Genomic DNA, 24,252 nt, shown 5'->3' on the forward strand with positions numbered 1-24,252 from the left:
TTTGTGAAGAGGAACAAATTAGTAAGGAAATTAACAGCCATGGGTCAAGTAACAGAAATAGTAAGAGGAAGTGTTGATCTTTGTAGCAGTAACTACACTCTCATGCCCCTTTAGCTCACTGTGCAATGTGAGGCTTGCTGTGTATCTCTTGTACTCAGATATTTGTCTGTTGTACCTTGTGAAGTCTTAGGTCAGAATTGGATCCTTATTGTATGAAAAAAAATTCTCATGGCAGTTGAGATATGGATGAAGGAATCAACTTGTGCACTGTGAATTCACTGGAGAAAGTAGAAAATAAAATTATTAAAATATAGTTCAAAAGGAGAATTCAGAATAGGAAAAAATGCCCCCTTATTTAAGATTATCATTACCATCTGGGTTGTAAACCATTTGACTCTAATTCTAGGAGCTTGATGCCAGAAATAACTTATTACCAGGGAAATATGCTGGAGAATTGTCAGGAATGACAAATTTTTTTACTTGTTTTAACATCTGTATCACAAAATGATAAAGCTGGTAAGCCATACAATGATGTGAAGGCATGAGCCTAGTACTTTCTGCGACATATATTTATGCTGTCTTTTACATTCCAATTCTCCTTCCTTTCCCACCCCACAAAGGGTCAGAGACCACTTTTGATAAGCAGAGAATCCTTCAAACTCCCTTCTTCTTTCTGAAGGAAAGCACTGGACACATCTGGAATCTGTTCAGAATTTATAATCTAATCCATACACTTTGCACAGTACTAGCAATTCTATTCACGGCTCTCTTTTCACAGTGGTCATGTTGAGAAGTACATAAAGTACTTGATTCTTACCTTGATCTATAACATTTATGAGTTCACATTAAACATAGACCACCACTGTCCAATCACATTGATAAAAGCATGTCATTTTGAAGTTCCAGTTCACTACTTCCTGGCTGTGTGACCTTGAGCATGTTGCTTAATCTCACTAGTTTACTCATCTTTAAAATAGGGATGGTAATAATAATAGTACCTGGCTCCTAGCCAATGTATTTGAAAGCTCCATTGCAATGATACAGAACAGCTTGAATGTTGAGAGCCTCCAAATACTAAATTGGATGTTCACGTGTTTAATTCAAAGGAAATAAAATACATGACAAGGATTTAATTATGTGTATCAGGAGACAGAATAAGAATTTGAATTGGGAGGTCGTGTGTAATCATGATGTTCTAAAATGGTGGTTATCTTTTTTTTTTTTTTAACTCTGGGGATTCTTTTGTGCAGAAAATCTCTTAATTTGCAATCTTTGATCTTCTCATTATTAACGTAAAGGTATATTGATTAGAAGGAAATGCAGCTTCCTCTTAGCTTTTCAGGTTTGGGGCTACTTTCCGGGAGGCGGCTGCTGCTGTTTGGAGAATGGGGGAGGAACCTGGAAGTTTTAACCCCTTAGTCTGATATACTTTCTAGAAGGAGGCTACCAGGTCGTCTTATATTTTTCTGAAACCAGACGGAGTTTAATTTTCATGACACAAGAACTTGGTGTCGAAGGAGTTAAAGGGTCTCCCACACCCCTCTGCCTGAATCGTTCTTTTGTGTACACAGCTGCAGTGGGAGCTCGGGTTGGAAAGGAAATGGTTAGAGGAAGAGCTGGTTTTCAGACCCAGGCGAGTCTGCGAGGGGGGCCGGGGGTGGCCTGGGGTTTTACATGCCAGATGTAGGCCTGCCCGGGTGCCTGCTTGGAGCCGCTGGCGTGGTCACGCCGGGGCCCAGCGCTAATCAAGACGAGGTGATGAGTTAGCGGGTTGCTATGGGGATGGGCCGGGCCACGTGACCAGGGTGCTGCTGCCGGCGCTTTGACGTCAGCAGCCGGGAGGGCGGGCCTCGAGAGGGCGGGGCGGGATCCGAAGAGGAGAAGGGAGCTGCGAGCAGCGAGCAGGCGGCAGGCGCGGTCTGCGCGAGGAGCAGGCGAGCGGGAAGGCGAGACGCAGCCACCTTCCTCACCAGCCAGCCCACAGCGGTTTGTTTCCATCCTCGGGAGTGCGCCAATGCCCGGGCCGACCCAAACCCTGTCCCCAAATGGCGAGAACAACAACGACATCATCCAGGATAACGGGACCATCATTCCTTTCCGGAAGCACACAGTGCGCGGGGAGCGTTCCTACAGGTAATGGGGCTGGCACGGGAGCGGCGCCGGGCGGGGGACCGCGGCGGGCGGGCGCGCGGAAGTCCGCCCGTTATATAATGGAGCAGACGCTGCCCCCGGACCCGGCTGCAGACGGGCGTTTGTAAAGGCGGTTGTGATTATTTGCTATCTGTTTCCATGTGTCATGTTGGGTGTGCACGGAGGCTTCCCGATTGCAGATGGAAAGCATTTTGTGAATAGGTCTGCTGCCTGCAAGGGGTCTCCCTCCATCTCTTTCCTTCCACATTGATTTAAAAATGCAAGCAATTTTCTCCCCCTCTCCAAAGGGAGACAGGCTGGAGCACTTCCTTTCCTCCTTCCTTTTTAGATTTTAAAGGAACCATGAGGTAGGCTGTGCCTGAAGACAGGGAACCAGGAGGATGGTGAGGAAAAGGTTTGCGCTTGCCCTGGTGTGCGTGTGTGCAGGAAAGATGGAATCCTCTAGATTAAGCTGCAGTCTGTGATGTTGAACCGCCAGATTGATGGAGCTTTGTAAGAATTCTGCTCGCTGATTGGTGCAAGGATTGACAGCAGAGGTCACGGTGTCAGACATTCATCAAAATTTTCTCCATAGAACCCAAGGTTTATTAGAAAGAGACTGGACTGCAATGGACCTGAAAAGAACTGGGTGCCGTTATGCATTTTCTTAGGAGTTTATGGCCTCCGCATGGGTGGGGGAGCCCGCCCTTCTTATTTACAGTAGGAAGGTAATTCCTGGTATTTTGCTGAGGTCTGATTTGAGGATGGGACTGATCTTGGTCATTGTGTTGTGAGCCTTTTGATTAATGAGGCAGCCTGTACGGTTGGCATCATTTTTACATTAGCATATCTGGCAATATGTTCTAGTAGATAAGCTCATTAAAATTGTTTGCATTGTTTGATAAGGATAACAATGTAATGGAGAATGCAGCTAGAGTCTAATGCAGCTCAAGGCCAGACTTTAAGGGAGACTGATAGCTTCGCTCATATTTCCTCTGAAGTTCTTTTGTACTGGGGTAGTTATTTTTAAATGTTACCTTGATAACCGCTAACAATGCTTTTGCTTTGAGGCAGAGCGCACATACCTCTGAAATGCATCCTCTCAGCGAGCAACAGGAAATAACTTTTTTTTTTTAATGCCTTCATCTAAACATTCAAATGGTATTATGGGCAGACTAGTCTGTGTGTGTGTAAATATTGCATATTTTAAAAATAGAGCCGAAAGTACCCCCACATCCTCTCTCTTTGACCAAAGAAATGCTATGAGCTGACTGAAAAAAAAAAAAATTATAAGCAATCTTTGCCCTGTCATCTCTGGCAGTTACATAAATAGTGGGAGTTAATTTTGGCTGTGCCCATGAGGTCACCAAAATCTCATGCCTATGGTTCCAAGTAATATGTTGACATGGCATCCTTAGAGATTCCAAGTGCTGGTTAAACCAAGCACTTAATATAAACCAAAATTGGTTAATATAAATTTGCTTAATATAAACCAAAATTGGTCCACAACCTCTGGGACTCTCCTTTTGGAGACCCATGAGACTGGAACTTTGGGTCCCTTCTCTCCTTTACTTCTCTCCACCTTTCTCTGGACATTCCAAAGCTTAAAGTAGAATTTAAAAACAAAAACAAAAACTCTGAGTTGCTTTTAAACCGCACTTATTTAAACTGCTCTTATAGGTGATAAATTTGAAGCCCATATTTCTTCAGTGATTTCACCTCTGGCACTTAGGTAGCAGTTGTTTTTAAGACAGAGTTCGAATTTTACCACATGGGCCGAACGAAGGCGGTCGCCTGGTTGGGTTTTATTAGTCATATGAGCGAACTTGCAATGGCAGTGGAAAAATCATTTGGTAGAAAGGTTAAATGCTACCTTTTGTTGATGAATTATTGCTTTAAAATAAAAATTTATTCACCTTTTAAATTCAGTCCAAGTTATTATTTCCATTTCCTGAACTATTTCCAGTTTGCTGTCTGAGTCCCTGTATGGTACCTGAAATTATGTGAAAAACAAAACTGAATTTGAATAAAGATCTGACTGAGCAAAATCTTAAGTCACTAAGAGCATCATCACCTTTGTATTTAATATAATAGGAGTATTGGATGCTATAGTGAGAGATGTCATAGGTTAAATGAAAGAAGACTCCAAAATTACATTTGTATTGTGTTATGTAAAGAGTGCACATGGAGACAGACACACTTGATATTTTCCTTGGTCTGTTTTTCTTTCAAAGTGGATGACCAACGTAGTATAACTACCACTTATTTTTTTGGAGGGGTGGAGGGGAAGGAAAAATGTGACACGTTTTTCTATCCAGGAAGTGTTCCATAATTATTTTGGCGTCCTGAGGCTGGAGTAATATTGCCATTTAATTGCTGAGGAAACTTGGAAGGCAATTTGAAAGCCAGAGGAGAGATTTAACCACGTAAGTTTTACTTTGGCTGTAGGTTCATTTTGGCTCCCAACGATGAGGTGAGCTTGAGAGTTCTGTTGGAGTGCCACGGAGGGGCCTGAGTCAGCTGAGAGCCCTGGGAGTATCACAGGGAATTCTCTTTGTGGTTCCTTTACTGACTTCTAGGTAGGGCCGCAGCAGGTCCTTCAATCTTTGGCTTTATTTTCTACCTTTTCTTATTACATATAGACTCTCTCATCACATTCTTATAAAAGTTTTTGTGAAGTTAACTTCAAATATTTAAAACAAACACCATCTTAAGAGGTATGTAGATATAAGATGAGCGCAGTTATTACTGAAAGGGGACTCTTCCAGGTACTGCAGGACAAGAACACCCCTCACCTGGCTGGGAGCACAGGTGAGAGGAGAAGCAGACACCCAGAGAACAAGACTGTTCTTTCCAGCCCCATCTGGGGGCAAGTGGTCACTCTTCCCAGGAGGAGACATTATTGTCATAATATGTGCACGAGATTGTTTATAAATAAGGATCAAATATGGTTCACAACCCAGATATCTTGATCCAGGTATCTCTTGGTATAAACAGAACCCATTTTTACAGACTGAACTAGAGGGGGTGGTAAATCATTATTGAAACAGAGTGCACTTCGATTAGCAGAGCAAGTTTCCTTTAGAAAATTACCCTTCCATTAGCAATTTCAATTGAAAAGAGCAAGGGCAAAAATGGCTCAGCAGAGCTGACTGGACGTGTTTCCACGGCTCACGTCCACTCCTGTGTGATCGCCTTCTCAGGCCCAGCTTCCTCATTGCATTTATGAGCGATAGAAATCCATATATTTTAAGAGCTGCCTAAAAAATAAATGTGGTGTGGGCCATCTGAGGTGACTGTTTAATTCACAGAGCGAACAAGTCGAGCTCTTGCTCTGCTGGGAGGGGCGACTCTCTATAGCTCTGTTTCATGCAGATGCTCGTAGGAAATGAAATTTATTAACTGGCCCTCTGCCCACTGCATCTTTGTTTGCATACTCCAGGCTTTTAAGAATGAATGTATAAGTCCAGAGGACTGGTTCCACATGAGTGTTAGAACACGCAACTACAGTAGCATGTGTTTCTGAATACTTAAAAAAATAATAATAAATTACTTGGCCCCAGGCAATGGACTGTAAAGAAAAGCACAACGAAAACTTAAGCCTAAAACATTGGCTCTGACATCCAACTTTGCCAGTTTTGAAAAATGAACTCGTGGTAAGGAAAACAAAAAGAAATAATGTGTGTGTGTGTGCACACGCATGTGCACAAAAGATAGTTGTGAAAGCGTGTTCTGTTTAATAGAAGCTGTTGCAACACGCCTCACTTTAACCAGAATGTAGACTTCAGATCACATTCCCCTGAATAGGAGCTGCAGACAGCAGAAGTCTCCTTCATACATCTCCATTATGTATATATTAGTATCATCTGGGTTTACTACTGTCATAGGAGGTTTTTGAAAAAGTGATTTTTGTCCTTTACATTTTTCTTAGTATTTTTAAAGGGTACTTGATGCTTTGATTATTAGGTGCCCAATTTTTGAACTTCTTTTCAGGGTCCTTTGTCAGGGCGTCTGCTAAGGGGATGGTCTTCCTGGTGCCCTTGGTGAGAGGCTCACCCCTGCTCAGCAGTGGTTGTCACTGGTCTTATCTCTTTACGGTACATTATCTTAGTAGAACAGTGGTTTGAGATGGTCCTCTGAATTTAGGAGGTTGATTTCCATACGCAGTATCTTTCCTGTATATACAGAGACCTCTTGAAGCTGCAATGAATAATCCCTTAGGTCAGCGGAGGGGGAAATATCAGGACTAATCTAAATATTCCGTTTGGCTTGGAGAATTAATTTGACAAACGCTTGAGAGTCGTACTCTGGCCAAGCTCTCTGCCAGATGTGCCTTCAAGGACCTTGAGTTCTATTTCAAAGTCAGATGTGTGAGCTGTTCATTTTGTAACAGGTTTACTTTGTTGTGAATGTTTGGCTTGGTCTGATAGCAAAAGTGGATTGCGCTTCCTGAGCCCACAGTGACTCAAAGTAGAAAAAGACACCCTCCAGGCCAGTGTGCTGTAGGGAGCTAAGAGACACTGGTGGAGACCAACAATTTGGGTGAAAAGAGAGTGCAGACTTTAGAATCAGAATTTTCATGGGCCTGGCAAGGCACGTATTGGGCAGAAGCGGAGAGTAGGGCAGGAGCATTGGAAGGCAGGCAGGTGACCAGACTTGAAAATAGAAAGCCATTGAAAGCACATTAATTGGAAGACAACATAGTAAAAACAGAGGTGCGTGCTGGAATTGATCTCCCGTTTTGCAGTGAGAGTTGAAAGGAAAATGGAATCCTCCAGTGCCCCACCCTGCAGAGCCCAGAATTCCTAGCGAATACTTAGCTTGCTCTAGCAGAGAGAACTCTCCAGCTCTAGTGTAGGTAGATGTTCCTGGCTCAAGTCATCTTTCCCTCAGTAGAACCAGTCAGGGCAACTTCTTCCCATAACGGGTTTGGTACTTAGGTCAGATGGTGGCTTCTGTATTTACAGATGCCCACTTCATAGTTACCGGGCTAAAGAGATGGCTGTTGTATAGAGTTTACACTATTTTGATCCTCCCAAACTCCCCAGGCTAATTCGAATTTTACTCACTTGAACCAGGACTTACTTAAAGCGTTATCTTGTTTTTTCTAAAGGAGCGGAAGGTGGTGATAGATGCATGGGATGGTCAAGTTGATGGCTGCTTTTAGTGATGGATGCTTTTGTGTAATGTATCTAGTAAAGGAAGTGTAACTAGAGCTCAGTCTTTGTCTTTTTTCTAGACCTCATTTGCTTCGGGCAGGTAAAATGTGCCCAAAGAGCCAGATTTGGGTTATGACGTGGAACAGAAGAGGAGTAGGGCAAGAGACTTGAAAATGAAGAGCACGCGTTATAGAGTGTGCATTGGCAGAAGTCTGTAAAACTTGGGATCTTGCGTACAGAATTGGTCCCGAGGTTTATAGCCAGTGCTTGTTACATCATCCGTAACATGACAGTGCTCTTCCTATGAGGCACACTGTTTTATTTTTCCTAGAAGTAGTGTTTATTTTTCTTTTATAACACATTAATTCTTTGTTCTTAAGAGAGCCTACCCTGGCAAAGCCCTGAGAGGTAATTTGTCAAAAATGCCAGCGGCATTGACATCTCAGGGCGTCGTTCTTGGGTTCACAGTTCTACTTTGGTTACAAACAGTAGTCTCCCCTCATGCAAGAGCCCGCCTGGGTCCGCGCAAGGTTTGCATTTGGTGCTCAGCAAATCAGGAGAAGGCGCGGCCACTAACATGGGCTCCTCTTCCCCCACCCCAGTCTACTTCCATTTTGTCATTTTGGAAAGCCAAAACGTGTTTTCAGGTTATTAATAATAAAATCTTTTAAATTTCCACTCTTTAAATAATTACACAATTATTGTTGTATTAAAATTTAAGCCAGGGCTTCCCTGGTGGCGCAGTGGTTGAGAGTCCACCTGCCGATGCAGAGGACACGGGTTCGTGCCCCGGTCCGGGAAGATCCCACATGCTGTGGAGCGGCTGGGCCCGTGGGCCATGGCCGCTGAGCCTGCGCGTCCGGAGCCTGTGCTCCGCAACGGGAGAGGCCACAACAGTGAGAGGCCCGCGTATTGCAAACAACAATAACAACAACAAAATTTAAGCGAGAATTCCGGCAGTCTAAGAATCTGTTCTTTCAGCAAACTTACGGGGTTCCTTCTGTACGCCAGGCTCCATGCCAGGCACTTGAATTCAGAGATAAATCATGCACAGCCCCTTCTTGAAAAGCCTCTAGTATTGGGGACAGCAGGCAGGAAGGCAGTGCTTGACGGAAGAAATCTGAGGTGAAGAGGTACCTCTGACCCCAAGAAAGTAATTCTGTGATTCTTGTGCTGATGCTCGGCCAGGGCAAAATTACCACTCCTGTAATTTTCAGAAGCTGTTAGAAATGGCGCATGTAAATAAAAGCTATGTTTGAGTGTGTGTGTTCCCTACCACGACCTCTGTGTATAAGTTTTTATACAGCCCCAAGGCACAGGTTTGAGCATTGTTGAGTGACCTACGTGGTGGGAAGGTAGTCACTTGGGGAAAAGTAAAAGGCTTATCTCTTTTGATCCGCCAAGTTTTATATTTGTACTGACCATCACTATGTTTAAAATAGTACAGTATTCTAACTTTTATGTAAAGAAAATTTATATATTCATATTTCCTTGATGTGCATGGAGAAACTGAAGGAATATAGACTAATCGCAGTGGAACTGTACAGACCGTCCCTGGGTACCTTTCTTTGTTTAACAAAAAAAGCTTACGACTATGTAAATGCACTACCTAATCAATCAATGGTGTTTCATTTAACACCTTAGTAGCATTTTAAAAATTAAATGAGTTTTGATTTTTAACAGTGAGTTGTACGTGCTGAAGTGTGTTGGGAAGCATCTCAAAATATCATGGACTTGTTGAAGTCACATGGATGATATTAAAGATTTGCCTAACGCAAGTACCGCCCTTTAAAACGTCGCAAATCACAGATGAAACGTGCTCGCACAGCATCCGCCCCTTGAGGTTTCACACATAGCAATGCATAGTCCATGTTTTGTTTCCTTTCCCCCAGAGGCCATCGGAGCGTGATCGGTATCGTTCTTTTTTTGTGATGCGGCCAGCCTGCTTAGTATGCAACAGGAATCTTGCACTAACTGCAAAATAATCTTCTGTGAGGATTCTTTGTCAGTATCCGCTTTGGGTGTTTCTCTGCTCATTTATTGAGCACCTGGTGTGTGTCAGGTATTGTGCAGGGGCCCTTAAAAATGTGAGATTGCGGGTTATGGCCATTTCTTAGCCACTCTGCTGCTGTCCTCTGCCCCAAGCCCCACCTCCCGCCCCCAGCTCTGAGTCTGACTCGCCCCCTTATGGAAGTTATTGAGCAATATCTGGCCTTGATGGGACCCCCCGCGGTCGTGCTAGACACCAGCTAGGAAACAGGCCATCTGCATTCACCAGCCCCTCCCCCGCCCGTCTGGGTGAAGGCTGAGTGGATCCCATGGAGACTGACCAATTAAGAAGAAACAATAGGAGAGCTTTGAATACATTATCCCAGCTATAGGGACCTGCTGCTCACCGGCGGCAGCCACGAAGTAGAAAGCTTGCGGGGCTCGTGAGCCAAGGTCTCTGCTAGAAAAGGAGGAAGCGGAAGAGGGAGTGATTGGTGGGTGCCGTGGGGTGGAGAGGGGAGCGCAGGATGAGGGCTTCTTGGGGTGGATGTGTCAGCCCCTCCCCTTCCCCCCTGGCTTCCCATCTCTTTCTGTTTCTGGGGGCCTAGTACATCTGTCCCTCCCGCACGTATTCTCCAGAGAGAAGGAAAAAGAGATGAGAGTCATCAGCCGCCTAGGCAGGGGGCTGAGGACAGGAAGGCATGGGGACCTGTAAGTCTTTCCAACACCCCTTAGAGGGGCTGGCAACACACAATAAACGGAAAAGCAGGTTTGGTGTTTGGGAAGCCGGTTTGTCTTTCCCTGGAATTTCTGACAGGCAGATAGCATTGTCATATCACCGACTTTAAGATGTCAGTGTGAACATGCATTGCAGGCTGTGTGATGAGTGTCACTGCTACCTCACCTCCCATTCAAAACTTAGTGTACCCCCCAGTAAGACCAACTGGGGCTCTCAAAGTCCCAGATTGCTGCTCAGAGAAGCAGGGAGCGGTAGCAGGCAAAGCTTGGTCTCTGGCCTGAGACACTCTGCCACCCCTTTCTAACCGTTTCATCCAGGGTGAATTTTTTAGCCTCTCTAAGCCTCATTTTCCTAATGTGCTAATGGAAATAATAATAGCATCAACCTCACAGTTCTTAATGAGGACTTAAATGAGATACGGAATATAAAGTATACCAAGCAGTGAATGGTGCAAAAGTAAATGCCTTTAAAAATGTTAGCTAGTACTGTTGCTTGTAATTTCAATGTACCCTTTTACCCTGTCTTTATAATTAGCTATGACCTTTGTGTCGTCGGTACGTGTTACAATACTTGGCACATAGCAGATGTTCATTAAAAGTTCAAATTCAGTCTGGGAAAAATTCAAACAAATTATACTGTGCTGTCCCCCACCTTACCAACTCTATTAAGAATTAATTTTACATACCGTAAACTGTATCCATTTAAAGTATATGATTCCATGAGTATTGGTGGTATGTATGCCTTTGAAGCCATCACTCCCAAAAGATTCCTGGTACCCTTTGCGGTTCATATGTCTTCTGTCCACAGCCCCAGGCAACCACTGCTCTGCTTTCTGTCCCTGTAAATTAGACTACATTTTATACAAATGGAATCATACAAATTGTACTCTTTAGTGTCTGACTTCTTTTACTCGGCGTAATGATTTTGAGATTCATCCACGTTGGGTTTACCAGCACATCATTACTTTTTGTGGCTGAGTAGTATTCCACTGTATGGCTATACCATATTTTATCATTTACCAGCTTGTGAACATTTGGGTTGATTCCAGTTCTTGGCAATTATGAATAAAACTTCTATGAATATTCATGTATAAATCTTTGTGGAGCAAATGTTTTCATTTCTCTGAGGTAAATATCTAGGAGTGGAATGTTTGGGTAATATCATTGGTGTTTAAGAAACTTAAGAAACTGCAAATAGTTGTCCAATGTGGTTGTACCATTTCACATTTCTACCAGAAGCATAGGAGAGTTCCAGTGGCTTCACATCCTTGTCAGCACTTGGTATTGTCAGTCTTTTCAATTTGGCCATCCTTACAGATGCGTACAGGTATACTGTTGAGATTTTAAGTTATGTTTTTTTGATGATTAATGATGTTCGGTGTCTTTTATGTGTTTATTGGCCATTTGTGTATATTCTTTAGTGGAGTGTGTGTTCAGATGCTTTGCCTGTTTAAAAAAATTAGTTGGTTTATTGTTATAAGAGGATTATAAAAAGTATAACCTAGATACTATAATATAGTCTTGACTTAGATTTTAATGGGTTTGAGTCTTGTGTTTTTAACCTGAATATAATACCTCTCAAGAAAAAGAATAGTTTTTTCTACGTGTTCTTTATCCCCACTGCCTTTTCTAGCAATTAGGTCCAGCTCTTAGTAAATATATATTAAATGATTCTATTAAAAAAGACTGCAAAATAATAACAGGATCATTATATTAACTCAGGGAAAAACCACTAAATCCACTTAAAAAGTTATATTAAAGAGTTAAATTTTGGAGCTGTGTTTTCTTTGGGGCCTTGATAGATATGAGATGCTCTTTTAACTCTGTGGGGAAGAACCCTGTAATTCTGTAGATACTCTTTTCTTTCTATTGAGTGTTCCCTTAACGCTGTATGAAACTTTCTGCTATTGAATTTAAAAGGAAAATGTGTGTAGAAACGTTTTCTTCTTTAAAGAGAGCAAGGAGCCATTTTCATACTTTCGAAATTTTGCCCAGGATAATCAAAGCATTACATGCCTCCCCCGCCCTTTTTTTTTTTTTTTTTTTTTTAAATCTTGCTCACTCCTTTTCATTCTGTCTAATCTGGCACTTCTGTTGTTGTTGCCAGTTTGGCTCCTGACTTCTCAAAACCCCTAAGGAGAAATTGCCTCAAGTAGAGTTTAGAAACTGGGAAGCAAAAGCTCAGTAAGGTCCTAGGTTTACCTGAAAGGATCTGCTGAGGGCCCTTGTGATTTTTGAAAGGGTAGGAATGCTTGGCTTCCAGAATCTTTGCAGCTGAAAACCAAATTTCTTAACCACATATGTTTCAAAACCCAAAGATACTATAAAATAAAGGTCACTTGTGACTTCACAAACGCCATAGGTCTACTAGTAGATTTCGAGTGCAACTTCTTTCATCTGTCACTTATTCATTTCATTGCAAAACCGTGAGGCCAGATTTCAGCTGAATTACTGCTTCTATGATGGCAGTAATCTCTTGCTGTCTAGGTCATGGATGATTATTTTCTGTGTTCTGTTTAGGACTGAGCAAGTTATAGCCACTCGAGGATCAGTTGAGAGTTGAAAGTGTTCTTTTTGCTTTAATTGAGGTTGTTCCATGAAAGGAAGCCAAATACCACTCAACAGGACATCCTGTGATTCCCTTAGTTTACGATGGCCAAGAACATGACTTTTTTTTTTATAAGATGATTGCTTGCTTCCTTTCCTGTTAACAAGGGAGCCCAGAACCGATGGTGTCCATTTGGCTTTAAGGACAATAACTAGCAAACAACTAAACCTCGCTCCAAAATCACCTAAAGAATTATAGGACCTGGGCTTGCCTGGTGGCGCAGTGGTTGAGAGTCCGCCTGCCGATGCAGGGGACACGGGTTCGTGCCCCGGTCCGGGAGGATCCCACATGCCGCGGAGCAGCTGGGCCCGTGAGCCATGGCCGCTGAGCCTGCGCATCCGGAGCCTGTGCTCCGCGGCGGGAGAGGCCACAACAGTGAGAGATCCGCATACCACAAAAAAAAAAAAAGAATTATAGGACATAGACGAACGTCCAGGTCTTTTTATGTGAGCCAACAATGATTTGGTCATTGTTTGCATTTAAGTGACTGCTGGTTCTGTTGTCCTGAAATAATAACTGAAAAAGGGAGGAAACTAGACCAAACTAGAAGTTCTAGGAATTAAATATGTTAACATAAAATCTGGAATCGGGTATATTATGGTATATCTGAACAATGAAATGTAGTGCAAGTACTACACATGAAGAAGATATGGAAAATGTTCAAAATGTGTTAAGAGAAGTAAGCTGATTAGTACAAAAATACGTGTGCATTGTATTGGTTTCCTAGGGCTGCCATAACAAATTTCCACAAACTAGGTGGCTTGATACATATTCTCTCACAGTTGTGGAGGCTGGAAGTCTGAAACGAAGGTGATGGAAGAGCTCTGCTCCCTCTGAAGGGAATTCATTCTTTTCCTCTTCTGCGTGGTTGCCCTCTGTGTCCCTTGGCTTGTAGCCGCATCACTTCAATCTCTGCTCTCTTATCACATGACTTCCTTCCCTGTGTATCTGTGTCTCTCTGGGTCTCTAAACGGTCTTCTCATAAGGACACCAGTCATTGAATTTAGGGCCCTAATGTCATCTTATCTAATTACACCTGCAAAGACTCTCTTTCCTAATAAGATCATATTCTGAGGTTTCGAGTGGACGTGAATTCCAGGGGGCACACTATTAAATCTAGTGTACGTATTTGTGTGTGTGTGCGTGTGTGTGTGTGTGTATGTGTGTGTGTATAACTGTTTTTATAAATGTACATGTATAAAATACACACACACCCCACACACTCATATAAAAGAGGTCTTTAATTTTATTTTTATCTTTATTTTCTACTTTTTCTCTAGTGAAAATGTACTGATTTTTTAATATAAAATATTTTTAAAAATAAAAAAATAGCACTTTGACATCTACTTTTTAAAAATAGTAGTTTTTTTAAACTAGCATTCTACCTTGAAATTGTTTTCTTTGCTTCATCACACTATTATGAGATTTTTTAACCTTAATTTAAAATAGAAATTAATCCTTTGTAGCATATATACACAAAAATATATAGAGTCAATTCATATTTTTATGGTATTAATTGTGTTTATTATGCTTAGTATAACTAACACTGAAGTAAAGTAAACTAGGTCTTTGCGACTTTGGGTCAACCAGTATAATATCAGACCTTTGGTTTAAGTCTGGGGAAACACACACACACACACACACACACACACACACACACACAAGTTACAGTTGGGCTTCCCTGGTGGCGCAGTGGTTGAGAGTCCGCCTGCCGATGCAGGGGACACGGGTTCGTGCCCCGGTCCAGGAAGACCCCACATGCCGCGGAGTGGCTGGGCCCGTGAGCCATGGCCGCTGAGCCTGCGCGTCCGGAGCCTGTGCTCCGCAACGGGAGAGGCCACAACAGTGAGAGGCCCGCGTACCGCAAAAAAAAAAAAAGTTACAATTATACTCAGTTGCTGAATTCAAATTCATTTTTAAAATATGTTTTAAAGTCTCTAAGTTAAATTAATCTTAGGAACCTAGAAACTAGGCATGGGGGCAGGATGGGGAGGCACTTTGCCAAATTTCATCCATTCAAATTGACTCAAATACTGGTCAGTTTTTAACATACACATTCACTCTGGAACTCACGTCATTTACTCCCCGAATGCCTTTAGACTTTCCTGTCTCTAGTAACACCTCTATTTAGTCAAGTTGTTCATAAAGTCTTCTCATTAGTAATTTCCTTTCCCTTAATAATTTCTGAGTGCTCATCAATCAACTGTTATTTTTCTGTCTTTATCCCACGTTTAACAAAACATTCCAAATTCAGCAGGGACCACAATCCCCCGCGTTTGTTAAACTACAACAGTATATTAAATTTTGTCCTTTGCTCCTGGGGGGCCTCATACCGTAGAACTGCAGAATCAAAACAGGAGGCTTCAATTCAAGTAACTGCTATACATCCAACTCTTTCCTAAACCCAAGGGTCTGACTGTGTATCTGCCCCTCTGGTATTTCTGTACCTGATTCAGTTTGAACATGCCACAGTTCTTATCCACTTTTTCCTCACATGCTCAGTACCTGCACTTCCTTTTGAGAATCATAGTGTTCTTACACTGATGGCTGGAAATGTTTTAACTTTTGACCTGTGAAAAGGCAGCAGATAGGAGAGTGGAGAGGTACTGCAGGTTAAGAGCGAGTGTGTGTGTGTGTGTGTGTGTGTGTGTGTGTGTGAACTGATTTTTGTCAGGGGCTGTTGGGTATTTTGATGCAAGTCTATCAGCCCTTTCTTCATTCTCATAAATAAATAGTAAATGAGTTTATTGGCTTAAAACAGACAAACAAACAAAACTTTAATACTCCAATACAAGGCAGATAGGATTGGTGTTTGGTTGCCCAGACAAGAGTAGCAGGAAACCAGGGAAGGGGAAAGAAGGATGAACACTGACTCTGGGGTAGAACTGTAGGCAGATAGCGGGGAGTTTATTCTCTGGCCTAAATGAATCATTTCACCTGGGAAAGGAAGTTTGGGGAATGATGGCCTGGGAAACTGGTGATGATATAGTGCTCCAAGTTTTGATAGTATTTCCTCACTGCTACACCAGTTTGGTTGAACATGACTAATCTTAGACAGAAATTTCCATTTCCTGTGCTCATGACTTGCAGCCATCTTGGATGTAATTCACAGGATGTCCTCTGGGGTTGGGGAGTGGGTTTGAGGTACAAAGCCAATCAGTACCTTGTCAACTAAAGGTGGTATTTAAGAAGTTTAAGGAAAGAATTAAGAAGAGTGGGTGGCAAGGACAGGGCTGGGGGTATGTGGGTGTATATCGTCCATTTTAGAGTTAAATTCACTGGGACATAGTTTAACACTGGCCTGTACTTCCCTTTTTCTTTTGGGCTTAATTTTATTGGTACTTCAGTTTCCATTTCCGTTTCAGAATGTTCTCGTAAATTTAAAAATGAATTTTGCCACAGTGTAAATACAGACCTTTGGATAGGCACCAGTCTCTAAGAGTGAGATACCCAGAGATCTGTGTTTGGTATTTGTTTTTTAAGAAATTGGTTTTTTTAAACACATAGTCAAGACATCAATCTGAAGCCTTTTATTAGTTGAAAAAAATTATAAGCAGTAATAGTGTACGTGGTCTCTGTCCATTTTGACTAAGCTACCACAGAAAGAAAATTGAGAGACTTGAGTCCAAGATACGTAGTAACTAGAAATGCAAAACGCGGTGATTCCTAAAATATTAGCATGGCTTATGTTACAGCTGGCAGGTTTTTGAGCCAAAACTCATTCCCAGCATTAAACTGAGTAAAACTAGTTACCCACATCTCTCCATTTCAGGCTCTTCTTCAGGAAAACTTATGTTAAAAGGTCATCTTGGTTAAAGGGAAAATGTACAATGAGGACTAAAAAAGGAAAAATGGTTTTTATTCAAGGCCACAGTGGTATTCACACTTGGAGGTCTGTCTTCTTCTCACTTACTCTCGTGACATCATAAAACCCGAGAGCAGAAACGGACTTGGTTGAGGGCAGGATTCCTGGAATCAGCCCTGGGTCCAGATCCCAGCTCTTACATTTAATAACTGTGACTGGGCGAGTGCCTAACCCTCCCCGAGTCTGTGTACCTTCTCCTCCGTCATGGCAGAAATGCAGTAGCTGTCGCATAGCATTGTCGTGAAGACTAAATGAGAAGATGAGTGTTAACTACGTACTCCTGGGAAGGAAAGGAGATCCAAAGAGGTTAGGCACATGTGCCCAAGTTCGCCTAGCTGGTTGGTGGTAGCTCTGGGGTTAGAAGCCAGATCAGCGGTCTCATGAAGCTGAAATGTGTACAAATAGTGAGTGCGCTTTTCATCCTGGTGTTGGAGACATGAAGAATGGCATGTTTCTCTACTCCCTTCTTTCTTTTAGACAGCAGACACCAGAGTCCTTTAGTTCACTCAACCCTAATTTATCCTCACCTGACCATCTCACACAGCACTAGAGACGTGTATTGACAGTTGGCTTACATGGCATGATTTTGGGAACCCTGTAACTTTCTCCTCCCCACGAAATTCTCCCTCACATGCATCCATTCGGGTTTTATTTACTGTGCACCCACTATGTCCCAGGCACTGCTCTAGACATAGGAGACACACGGTAACAAAATGTATTCTATAAAGAACCTGCCTTCATAGAGCTAACTTCATTAGGGCAAGAGGTAGCGGACAGACAGTAAACTAACGGGATAATCACAGCTTGTGTTAGTATCACAGAGGAAAGAACAGGTGGTGGAGGAGTACCTGGAGGAGGCCACTTTAGAGTGTGGTCAGGGAGGGCTTGCTGAGAAGGTGACATTTGAGCTGAACCTGAAGCGTGAGATGTAACCCATGGTGCCAAGTGCTGGGAATGACCCCTTCCTTCGCGTAAGACCTTGAGCCCCAATTATCCCTAAGGATCAGCGTTGAAGCTGTCATCCCTCATTTGTTTTTTATTACGCGAAGTTTTCAGGAAGTCACACAGCTGAGGATGAGAAGTACCTGAGGAGGAATCAGCACCACCGAGAGCACAAAATAGTTCAGAACCGGAGGTGGGGGACACTTCTAACAAAATTTGCCCCCCACCCGGTTGGTATTGGTGGTGTGTTCATGCAGTCATCACATACTCTTCTGCTACGTCTTACGCACCTGGTTTTATGCAGGGGGCATTAGCAACTGAGCATGACCGCCCACCATGGTGGCAGCAGCACCCATGCCCTGAAGGGTTGACCCGAGGTCATGCGGGGTGGGGGAGGCTTGGGACTGGAAATGACTTAGGATCATGGGAGAGAGCTAAGGTCAGGGTGAGAAGGAACAGGGCCAAGTAGGGCTAGGAAAGTTAAACAGAAGGCATATGGTCCAGATCGAGTGGATGTACCCGGAGCCAAGTTGAGGAGGGGCGGGGGGACTGGGCAAAAGTTGGTGCCCTGAGGAGGCCAGCCAAGCCTGTGGCATGGGAATGAGCTCTGGGTCATTGAAGTTATTTTCAGAGCATGGACCAAGCCACTCACTGTTTGAAACAGATGGACATTTAGGCAAATGTAATCAGTTATAATCAGTTGCATTTCTGACCATATGGCGTGTGTGTGTGTGTGTGTGTGTGTGTGTGTGTGTGTGTGTGTATGTGTATGTGTGCTTATGGCTTTAAACTTTTTGCTTCCGTTATACGCAGTTGAATTTCATTCATGTCCGTGAATGTTATGAATGCCACAAAAAACTTTTAGAATTCCCAAATTTCTTCACTCCTTGGATAAGAGCCAAGTTTCCAAGTCATTTCAGGGCCGTAGCAATTGACTGTTAATTCTGAATTTAAAAACCCAAACCCTTTATATGCTGGGTTTTTTTTTTAACAAATCAATTAATATTTTACTTAGCATGCAATTTTAACACATTGAATAAATGAACACAAATCGTCTATGTCTTTCATCATTCAGCATGACCTCAAAATCTCAGACAAGCTAAACAACCACTCTCTGGACCTTAGGGGGTGGAGCCATGCAGGAGTGTTTTTTTGTTTTGTAATTTATTGAAGTCTAGTTGATCTACAATGTTGTGTTAGTTTCAGGTGTACAGCAAAGTGACTCCGTTATACTTATACGTGTATGCCATCTTGAAAATTGCATTTCTGTTTCATCTCCTTACAATATTGGGGGTAGCCAAGGTAAGGAGCCACCGACTGAATAGTACCTGGTGGGGTTCACGCAGATATCCACAAGGCTGTTAAGTGGAGGTTGATTTTCAAGGCTAGTTAGAGAGTCTCCTTTTGCAGGCGGTTGGAGAAATCTGTTGTAATCATATTCTGTTTTTAAAAAATAGTCCTTGGAATACTTGGTGGTGTGGCAGGAAGGAGCTTGATCTCTGTTTTTAAAAGGAACAGTTAATGGTAGATGGGATGGACACCCTGCAAAAGGGTATTATTTTCTGTTCATTCTCTCTGGGAGACGGCAATGATTAGCTGGAGGCAGGACCTCTGATTGTGAGACGACATGGAGCTTTGCGCCACAATTAAAAGCATTATCATCAAGCGGTGGATGCTGACGAAGGGCACGTTAATAGTCGCAATGGTAGGCCACTTGGAAGAGCCTGGAATAAAGAGCAGGCTAATGTGCCCTCTGATAAAACTCATATTTTATGCAATGTTTCTCTAAGCAGCTTAGTATTAAAGTTCTTTTACACTGGTTTTCTTCACTAGCTCTAAATGGTGAATAGCCTAATTTCGAGGAAAAATGAGTATATTTCACATCCTGTGTTTTAATAAAATATATGCATTTTATAATTGTGGGTGTATCTTGATGCTTCTCTGCTGTCCTTGTCTAAAGTTAGTACTGCACCCAGGCCTCTGCCCCCGCTGAGCTCTCTGGGGAGGGTTGGTGCCTGGAAGAGTCCGTTTTGCGTTGTCTGTCTCATCCCGTAAGACAGTCGTAGAGCCCTGTAAAAATAAAACAGATGCACATCTGCCCACGGTGGCTTAAGTGTGTTATTATTACCTGAAGACAATAAATGACCCCTGAAATTCCCCTCCCAGCCCTAGAGTCCATGCAGCCATCAATTATTCCACAAGTTAAGTGGACGCCTTAATACCCAATTTTCAATGAAACTCAGTACAGTTTCCAGAATGTCTCTCCAGGGAGATTTCATCTTGTCAGTGTTTGTCTTTCAGAGACCCTCTGTGACTCCAGCTTCCCTCCATCCTGATCTCCCTCCCCAACCAAATACTGTCCCCCTGCCCCCATATTCTGGGTCGCAAATAAAGAGCAAATGATGAATCGAGAATTATCTGGAGATACTCTTTCTTTGGTGAGATGTTTAAATCCTCCCCCTCACGGTATTGAATCTGGAGAATGAATTATGCACAGCTGAAAGGCGGAGAAGTTTCTGGTTCAGGGGACACTTACCAGTTACTCCCAACGGATGCCCAGTTCATTATCAGGGACAGCCACAGGGATTTCACATCAGCCTTTTGTGAGGAGGGAGCCAGGAAGCAGACACTCACGCAGAATCTATTTCTGTTGTTACAAAGCTTTGCAGAGGAAAACTCTGACATTTAAGTGAGTGTCTGCCATTGGGACCCAATCTCTTCATCCCCCCTCAGGTTGATGAACAGCTTTTGGACTTCCTTCCTTTGTCTCCATATTTAATCAGTGGGTATGAATATACACTTCTTTTCTTCAGTGTATATTTACAGGTTACTTTAGAAAGATGCCACTTGTAAGAGAAGGAAATAATTCATTTTTAGATCAGTGATTGTCTTGATCTCTTTTTAAACTCTTATCATAATACTTGTGGGTCCATAGAAGTGTTTGCAAAATGGCTATTTCTGTTAGGATGACCCCCCCCCCAAATTTCTTTCTGAGTAAAAAGCCACATTTACGAGTGTGTTTGAAATAATGCACCTCCCTTTACCTAGTATGTAGGAACAGGCCAACCTTGACAATGTTAAAAAATATGAACCAAAGAACAGCCCTGTGGGAAGGGAATTAAAGGTGAGGCCTTGACCTAGACCAAGTGTAAGTCCAGTGATTGGTAAAGAAAGTGTTCTTGTGACTCACAGGTACTTTTCCACCCTGACATATATGGAGACTTCAGAGCCGTTTTGGTCAGCAGGACATGGCTTCCTACGAAGCATTGATACCTTTAGACGTTACTTAAGAAACCACTCAGATTATAGATGATTAATGGACTTCAGAAATCCTTATGTGCCCAAGCTCAAAGATGTGTTTCCCAGGTGAAAGAAAAATGCCATTATTCTTCATACCTCTTTCCAGTCTGTTCTTTGTTTTGTAACTGGGTAGAGGGTAGATTGCCTGTGTCGGTCTTAGGCTGGTGGAGGTGGATTACTTCCCCCAGTGAAAATACAGATTGTTATGAGAGAGAGAGAAGAAAGATGGTCACAGACATGAGTATAGTTGTCAGTTGTCAGCGCAAAATTGTGTGAACAGAGTATATTGCCATGGGGGGGGCGGTGAATTTACAGAACATTTTATATTGAACATGAAATTTCCAGTTGTGTATAGACTCCTTTAGGGAATGAAATAAAGAAAGTAACTTAAGTCAGGGTGTGTGGGGTGGGGTGGGGGAGCGGGGGGGGTTGGCTTTTAAAGGTTCAGCTTCAAAATGCGTTTGGGGTAAATCAAAGCCAAACAGAGCCTACTTACAGAGCAGCAGACAGAAGTCAACCACTTACGGAAGGCAGTTCTTCTGCAGATGGTCGTGTCTAAACTTGGGAATTCTGGCAAACTCAGACGATAGTTGTGAAAAAAAAAATCAAAATCAAAATAGGTTCCATATGCCTCAGTCCCAAAATTAATTTCTCAAGCCCCTCTCCTTACAGCCACGCACCCAAAACAGCATCAGAGCCAGGGTCCTGAGACACCTGGTTTATTGTGAGCCCTGCTGAAAAAACACTGCGTTTTCCTCCAAATGGAGTGATCAGTCATGTTTCCCCTTAAATGTACACAGTGTGGCTGTGGTCTATTGGTAAGGGTGGGGCGGAGAGATGAAATGAATTACATAAGAAATAATTCCAGTTGAAGGGCACCTATAATGCTAGCTATGACATTTTACGTGTCTGCTACATTTTGAAGAGACACTCCTCTGGAATAATGAATAAACCTTGCCCAGTTTGTTCTTGGACACAACTGTGGACTATTTTGTAACTGGTTTAGGGGCCCATGACTAGTAAGGTGGTAGAATCCATGTTTTGGTTTCCACGGTTCGGGGCTTGCCAAGTCTTTATCCAGGCTTTGTTCAGTAGGCGAGCTCAAGTCTCAGTCCATAAAATTCCTTTTGTTTCAGTAGCAGAAATGTAATTTCTCATTTCTATGGCTGAGCGACTGCTGCAAGGCATAAACTTGCCGTACGTTTCCTGCCCGCACCCCCAAGTGCTGAATACAAGATTGAAATGGGGCAAAATCAACACACTGGCCCTCAGCCTGAGGCTGGCCTTTTTCTGAAGTCACATGTGTCAGTGGTCACTATCCACAGACAAGCCAGAAATACGACTTCACCTGCTCGAGGTATGAAGGGATTTTCATTTTTCTGTGTTTTTGTTTCTCTCACTTGTAAAAATAAAATATATATACATACATATATATATATACACACACACACACACATATATATATATATATAGAGAGAGAGAGAGAGAGAGAGAGAGAGAGAGAGAGAGAGAGGGAGAGAGAGAGAGCCAGCTTCCCAGAAGAGAGAGAGAGAGTGCCAGCTTCCCAGAAAGGTATTTGGACATTCACAGAAATTGTGTAAACTATATGCTGATTATTGGTTTACTTTCAAGAAGAAGCAATGGATGCAAATTCATTTTGTAAAATTTCTGCTGTGCAAATTCATTTTAAAATAAAATTTCAATGCCATTTTCAAAATATGTGACCCAGAGACTGACATGCCAGAAAATTGTCCCTTACCTACTGCTCTCAGTGCTTTTGTACTTACCAGGTTTTAAACACATAGTGATCTGGTTAAAGTTCCGACTGAAAGCCACAAATAAGAGGACAGTGCTTTGACTTCCTTTTTTACAAGGATGACAATGAGAGAAATGCTTGTTCTAAAGAACAGATGTCAGGTCATCGAAGAATAAACAGTTATTTCTGTGGAAGATATAACGCTGAAGATCCAAACAGAATAAACCATGCACAGTGCATTGGCTCCTTATTCTGTAGCATTCGGTATTACCTTACCTTTCGTAGCCACTTACTTTGCTTGCCTGAGTCTCTGGAAATTACTCAGTACATTTTAAAAAAATTAATATTTCAAAGTGTTTTAATTCATACCTTCAAAAGGACTAGGAATCCACATTTGTCAGGGAAGAATACAGTTCCTGACCGGCTCCCCTCATGGGATTTTTTCAAGAATCAAAACGGAAGCATGGAATCACTTTAACTCTAAAATGATAGAAAACTTCCTTTTGTTATCCACACAACACTTCTGAAGAATAAGCAGGGACCAGTACTTTCACCTTTATATTGTAATATAGGTTGACATCCAGGAAATTATAAGGAAATCTTCAGATTCTAGTGGATATCTACAGAAGAGCTAAGACTGTTAAACTCCACCAACCCTGAGTTTAACATTTAGAAAAATACAAATTTTCTTCTACAAACTGTTGAGTCAACTTGAATAATTTAGGCTTGAAGGTATTGAAGTTGCACCTGTAGAAAGAAAAAGTTTTCTTTTTTCTGAAGGAATTAGGGGGAGAAAAAAGTGGATGGGCAGAGCAGGAATAGAATTCTTTTTCCACGTTAGCTGCCCCCTGACTTACTAGAGGTTGGGAAGAGCACTTCCCTCTCCGCAGAGAGAGAATCAGGACTCAGCTCTCCCTCCTAAAACCTGAAGGTGCCACACATTTGGATGGGGAACTAATAAAGGGAGTGAGATATAACCACAAAGTGAAATGAATTTAGAAGTATCTTGGTAAAATTCGGAGCAAGATCGATGATAAGAATATTCTAATCAGCATGGATGGTAAATAGAAATTAACTGTGTTGAGTCCATTGCTGTTAATTTGAAGTAGGTATGGAAATCTGTTTAATGTGTTGTTAATGTTTTATTTTAGAAAATGTAAGGAACTGTTCCTAACCTTGACTGGTTCACCCTTACTCTGTCCTCTATCCTAGTTTTCCCACAGGTCCCTTAACAATGGTTGTTTTTACTGCAGGGTTTCTAGGGATTGCAGTTGTGTCAGATGGAGATGGGGATGTGGTAGAGGTTAGAGTGGTGAGTCTAGTAACTAATTAACTGGAGTATTCATAAAGCAAAAATCAGGTGCTATTCCACTGTTTACCTGGTCATCTTAATGAGCTCCTTGAAGGCAGATAATGCTTTGCTTGCTGTTGTGAGCCGACTGTCTTGATATGAAAGGATTGTTGTCCTTTGGTGAACGTTGTCAATAAAGGTGCAGAAAAGAGTGTGATTCATCGACAGAACCTGCAGCAAATGACTTGCTTCCTTGTTCTTATGGATTTTTTAAAAGCTATCATAACTCTTCTACCTGCCCTTTGGTTGTACCTTTCTTTCTATTTAACCACAGAACATCTTTACTCACTTATATATGGATTATCTTTCTAAAACACAGATCTGATTGTGTCTGTCCCACTTTGCGCTTAGTTTTGTTTTTAAGTCATCTAGAGCAAAAATTTCATCCCAACTTGGCTTAATGCCATCTGGCAC

General features: G+C 42.3%; 1 protein-coding gene across 3 annotated transcripts in view; it reads left to right on the forward strand.

Moving 5' to 3' along the window:
• The window catches only part of MAPRE2 (microtubule associated protein RP/EB family member 2), a 162,850-nt gene that overhangs the window by 59,807 nt on the left and 78,791 nt on the right, over positions 1-24,252 (forward strand). The window contains exon 1 of one of the 3 annotated variants that reach the window (XM_019930418.3): positions 1,867-2,133. The exons of the other annotated variants lie outside the window; for them this stretch is intronic. Within the exon in view, the coding sequence (XP_019785977.1) occupies positions 2,015-2,133 (119 nt within the window). The 5' untranslated portion in view covers positions 1,867-2,014. Of the gene's footprint in view, positions 1-1,866; positions 2,134-24,252 lie in introns of those variants that run through there. 3 annotated transcript variants of the gene reach the window in all.

Source organism: Tursiops truncatus, chromosome 13 (assembly GCF_011762595.2).
Source record: "Tursiops truncatus isolate mTurTru1 chromosome 13, mTurTru1.mat.Y, whole genome shotgun sequence".
Lineage (NCBI taxonomy): Eukaryota > Metazoa > Chordata > Mammalia > Artiodactyla > Delphinidae > Tursiops > Tursiops truncatus.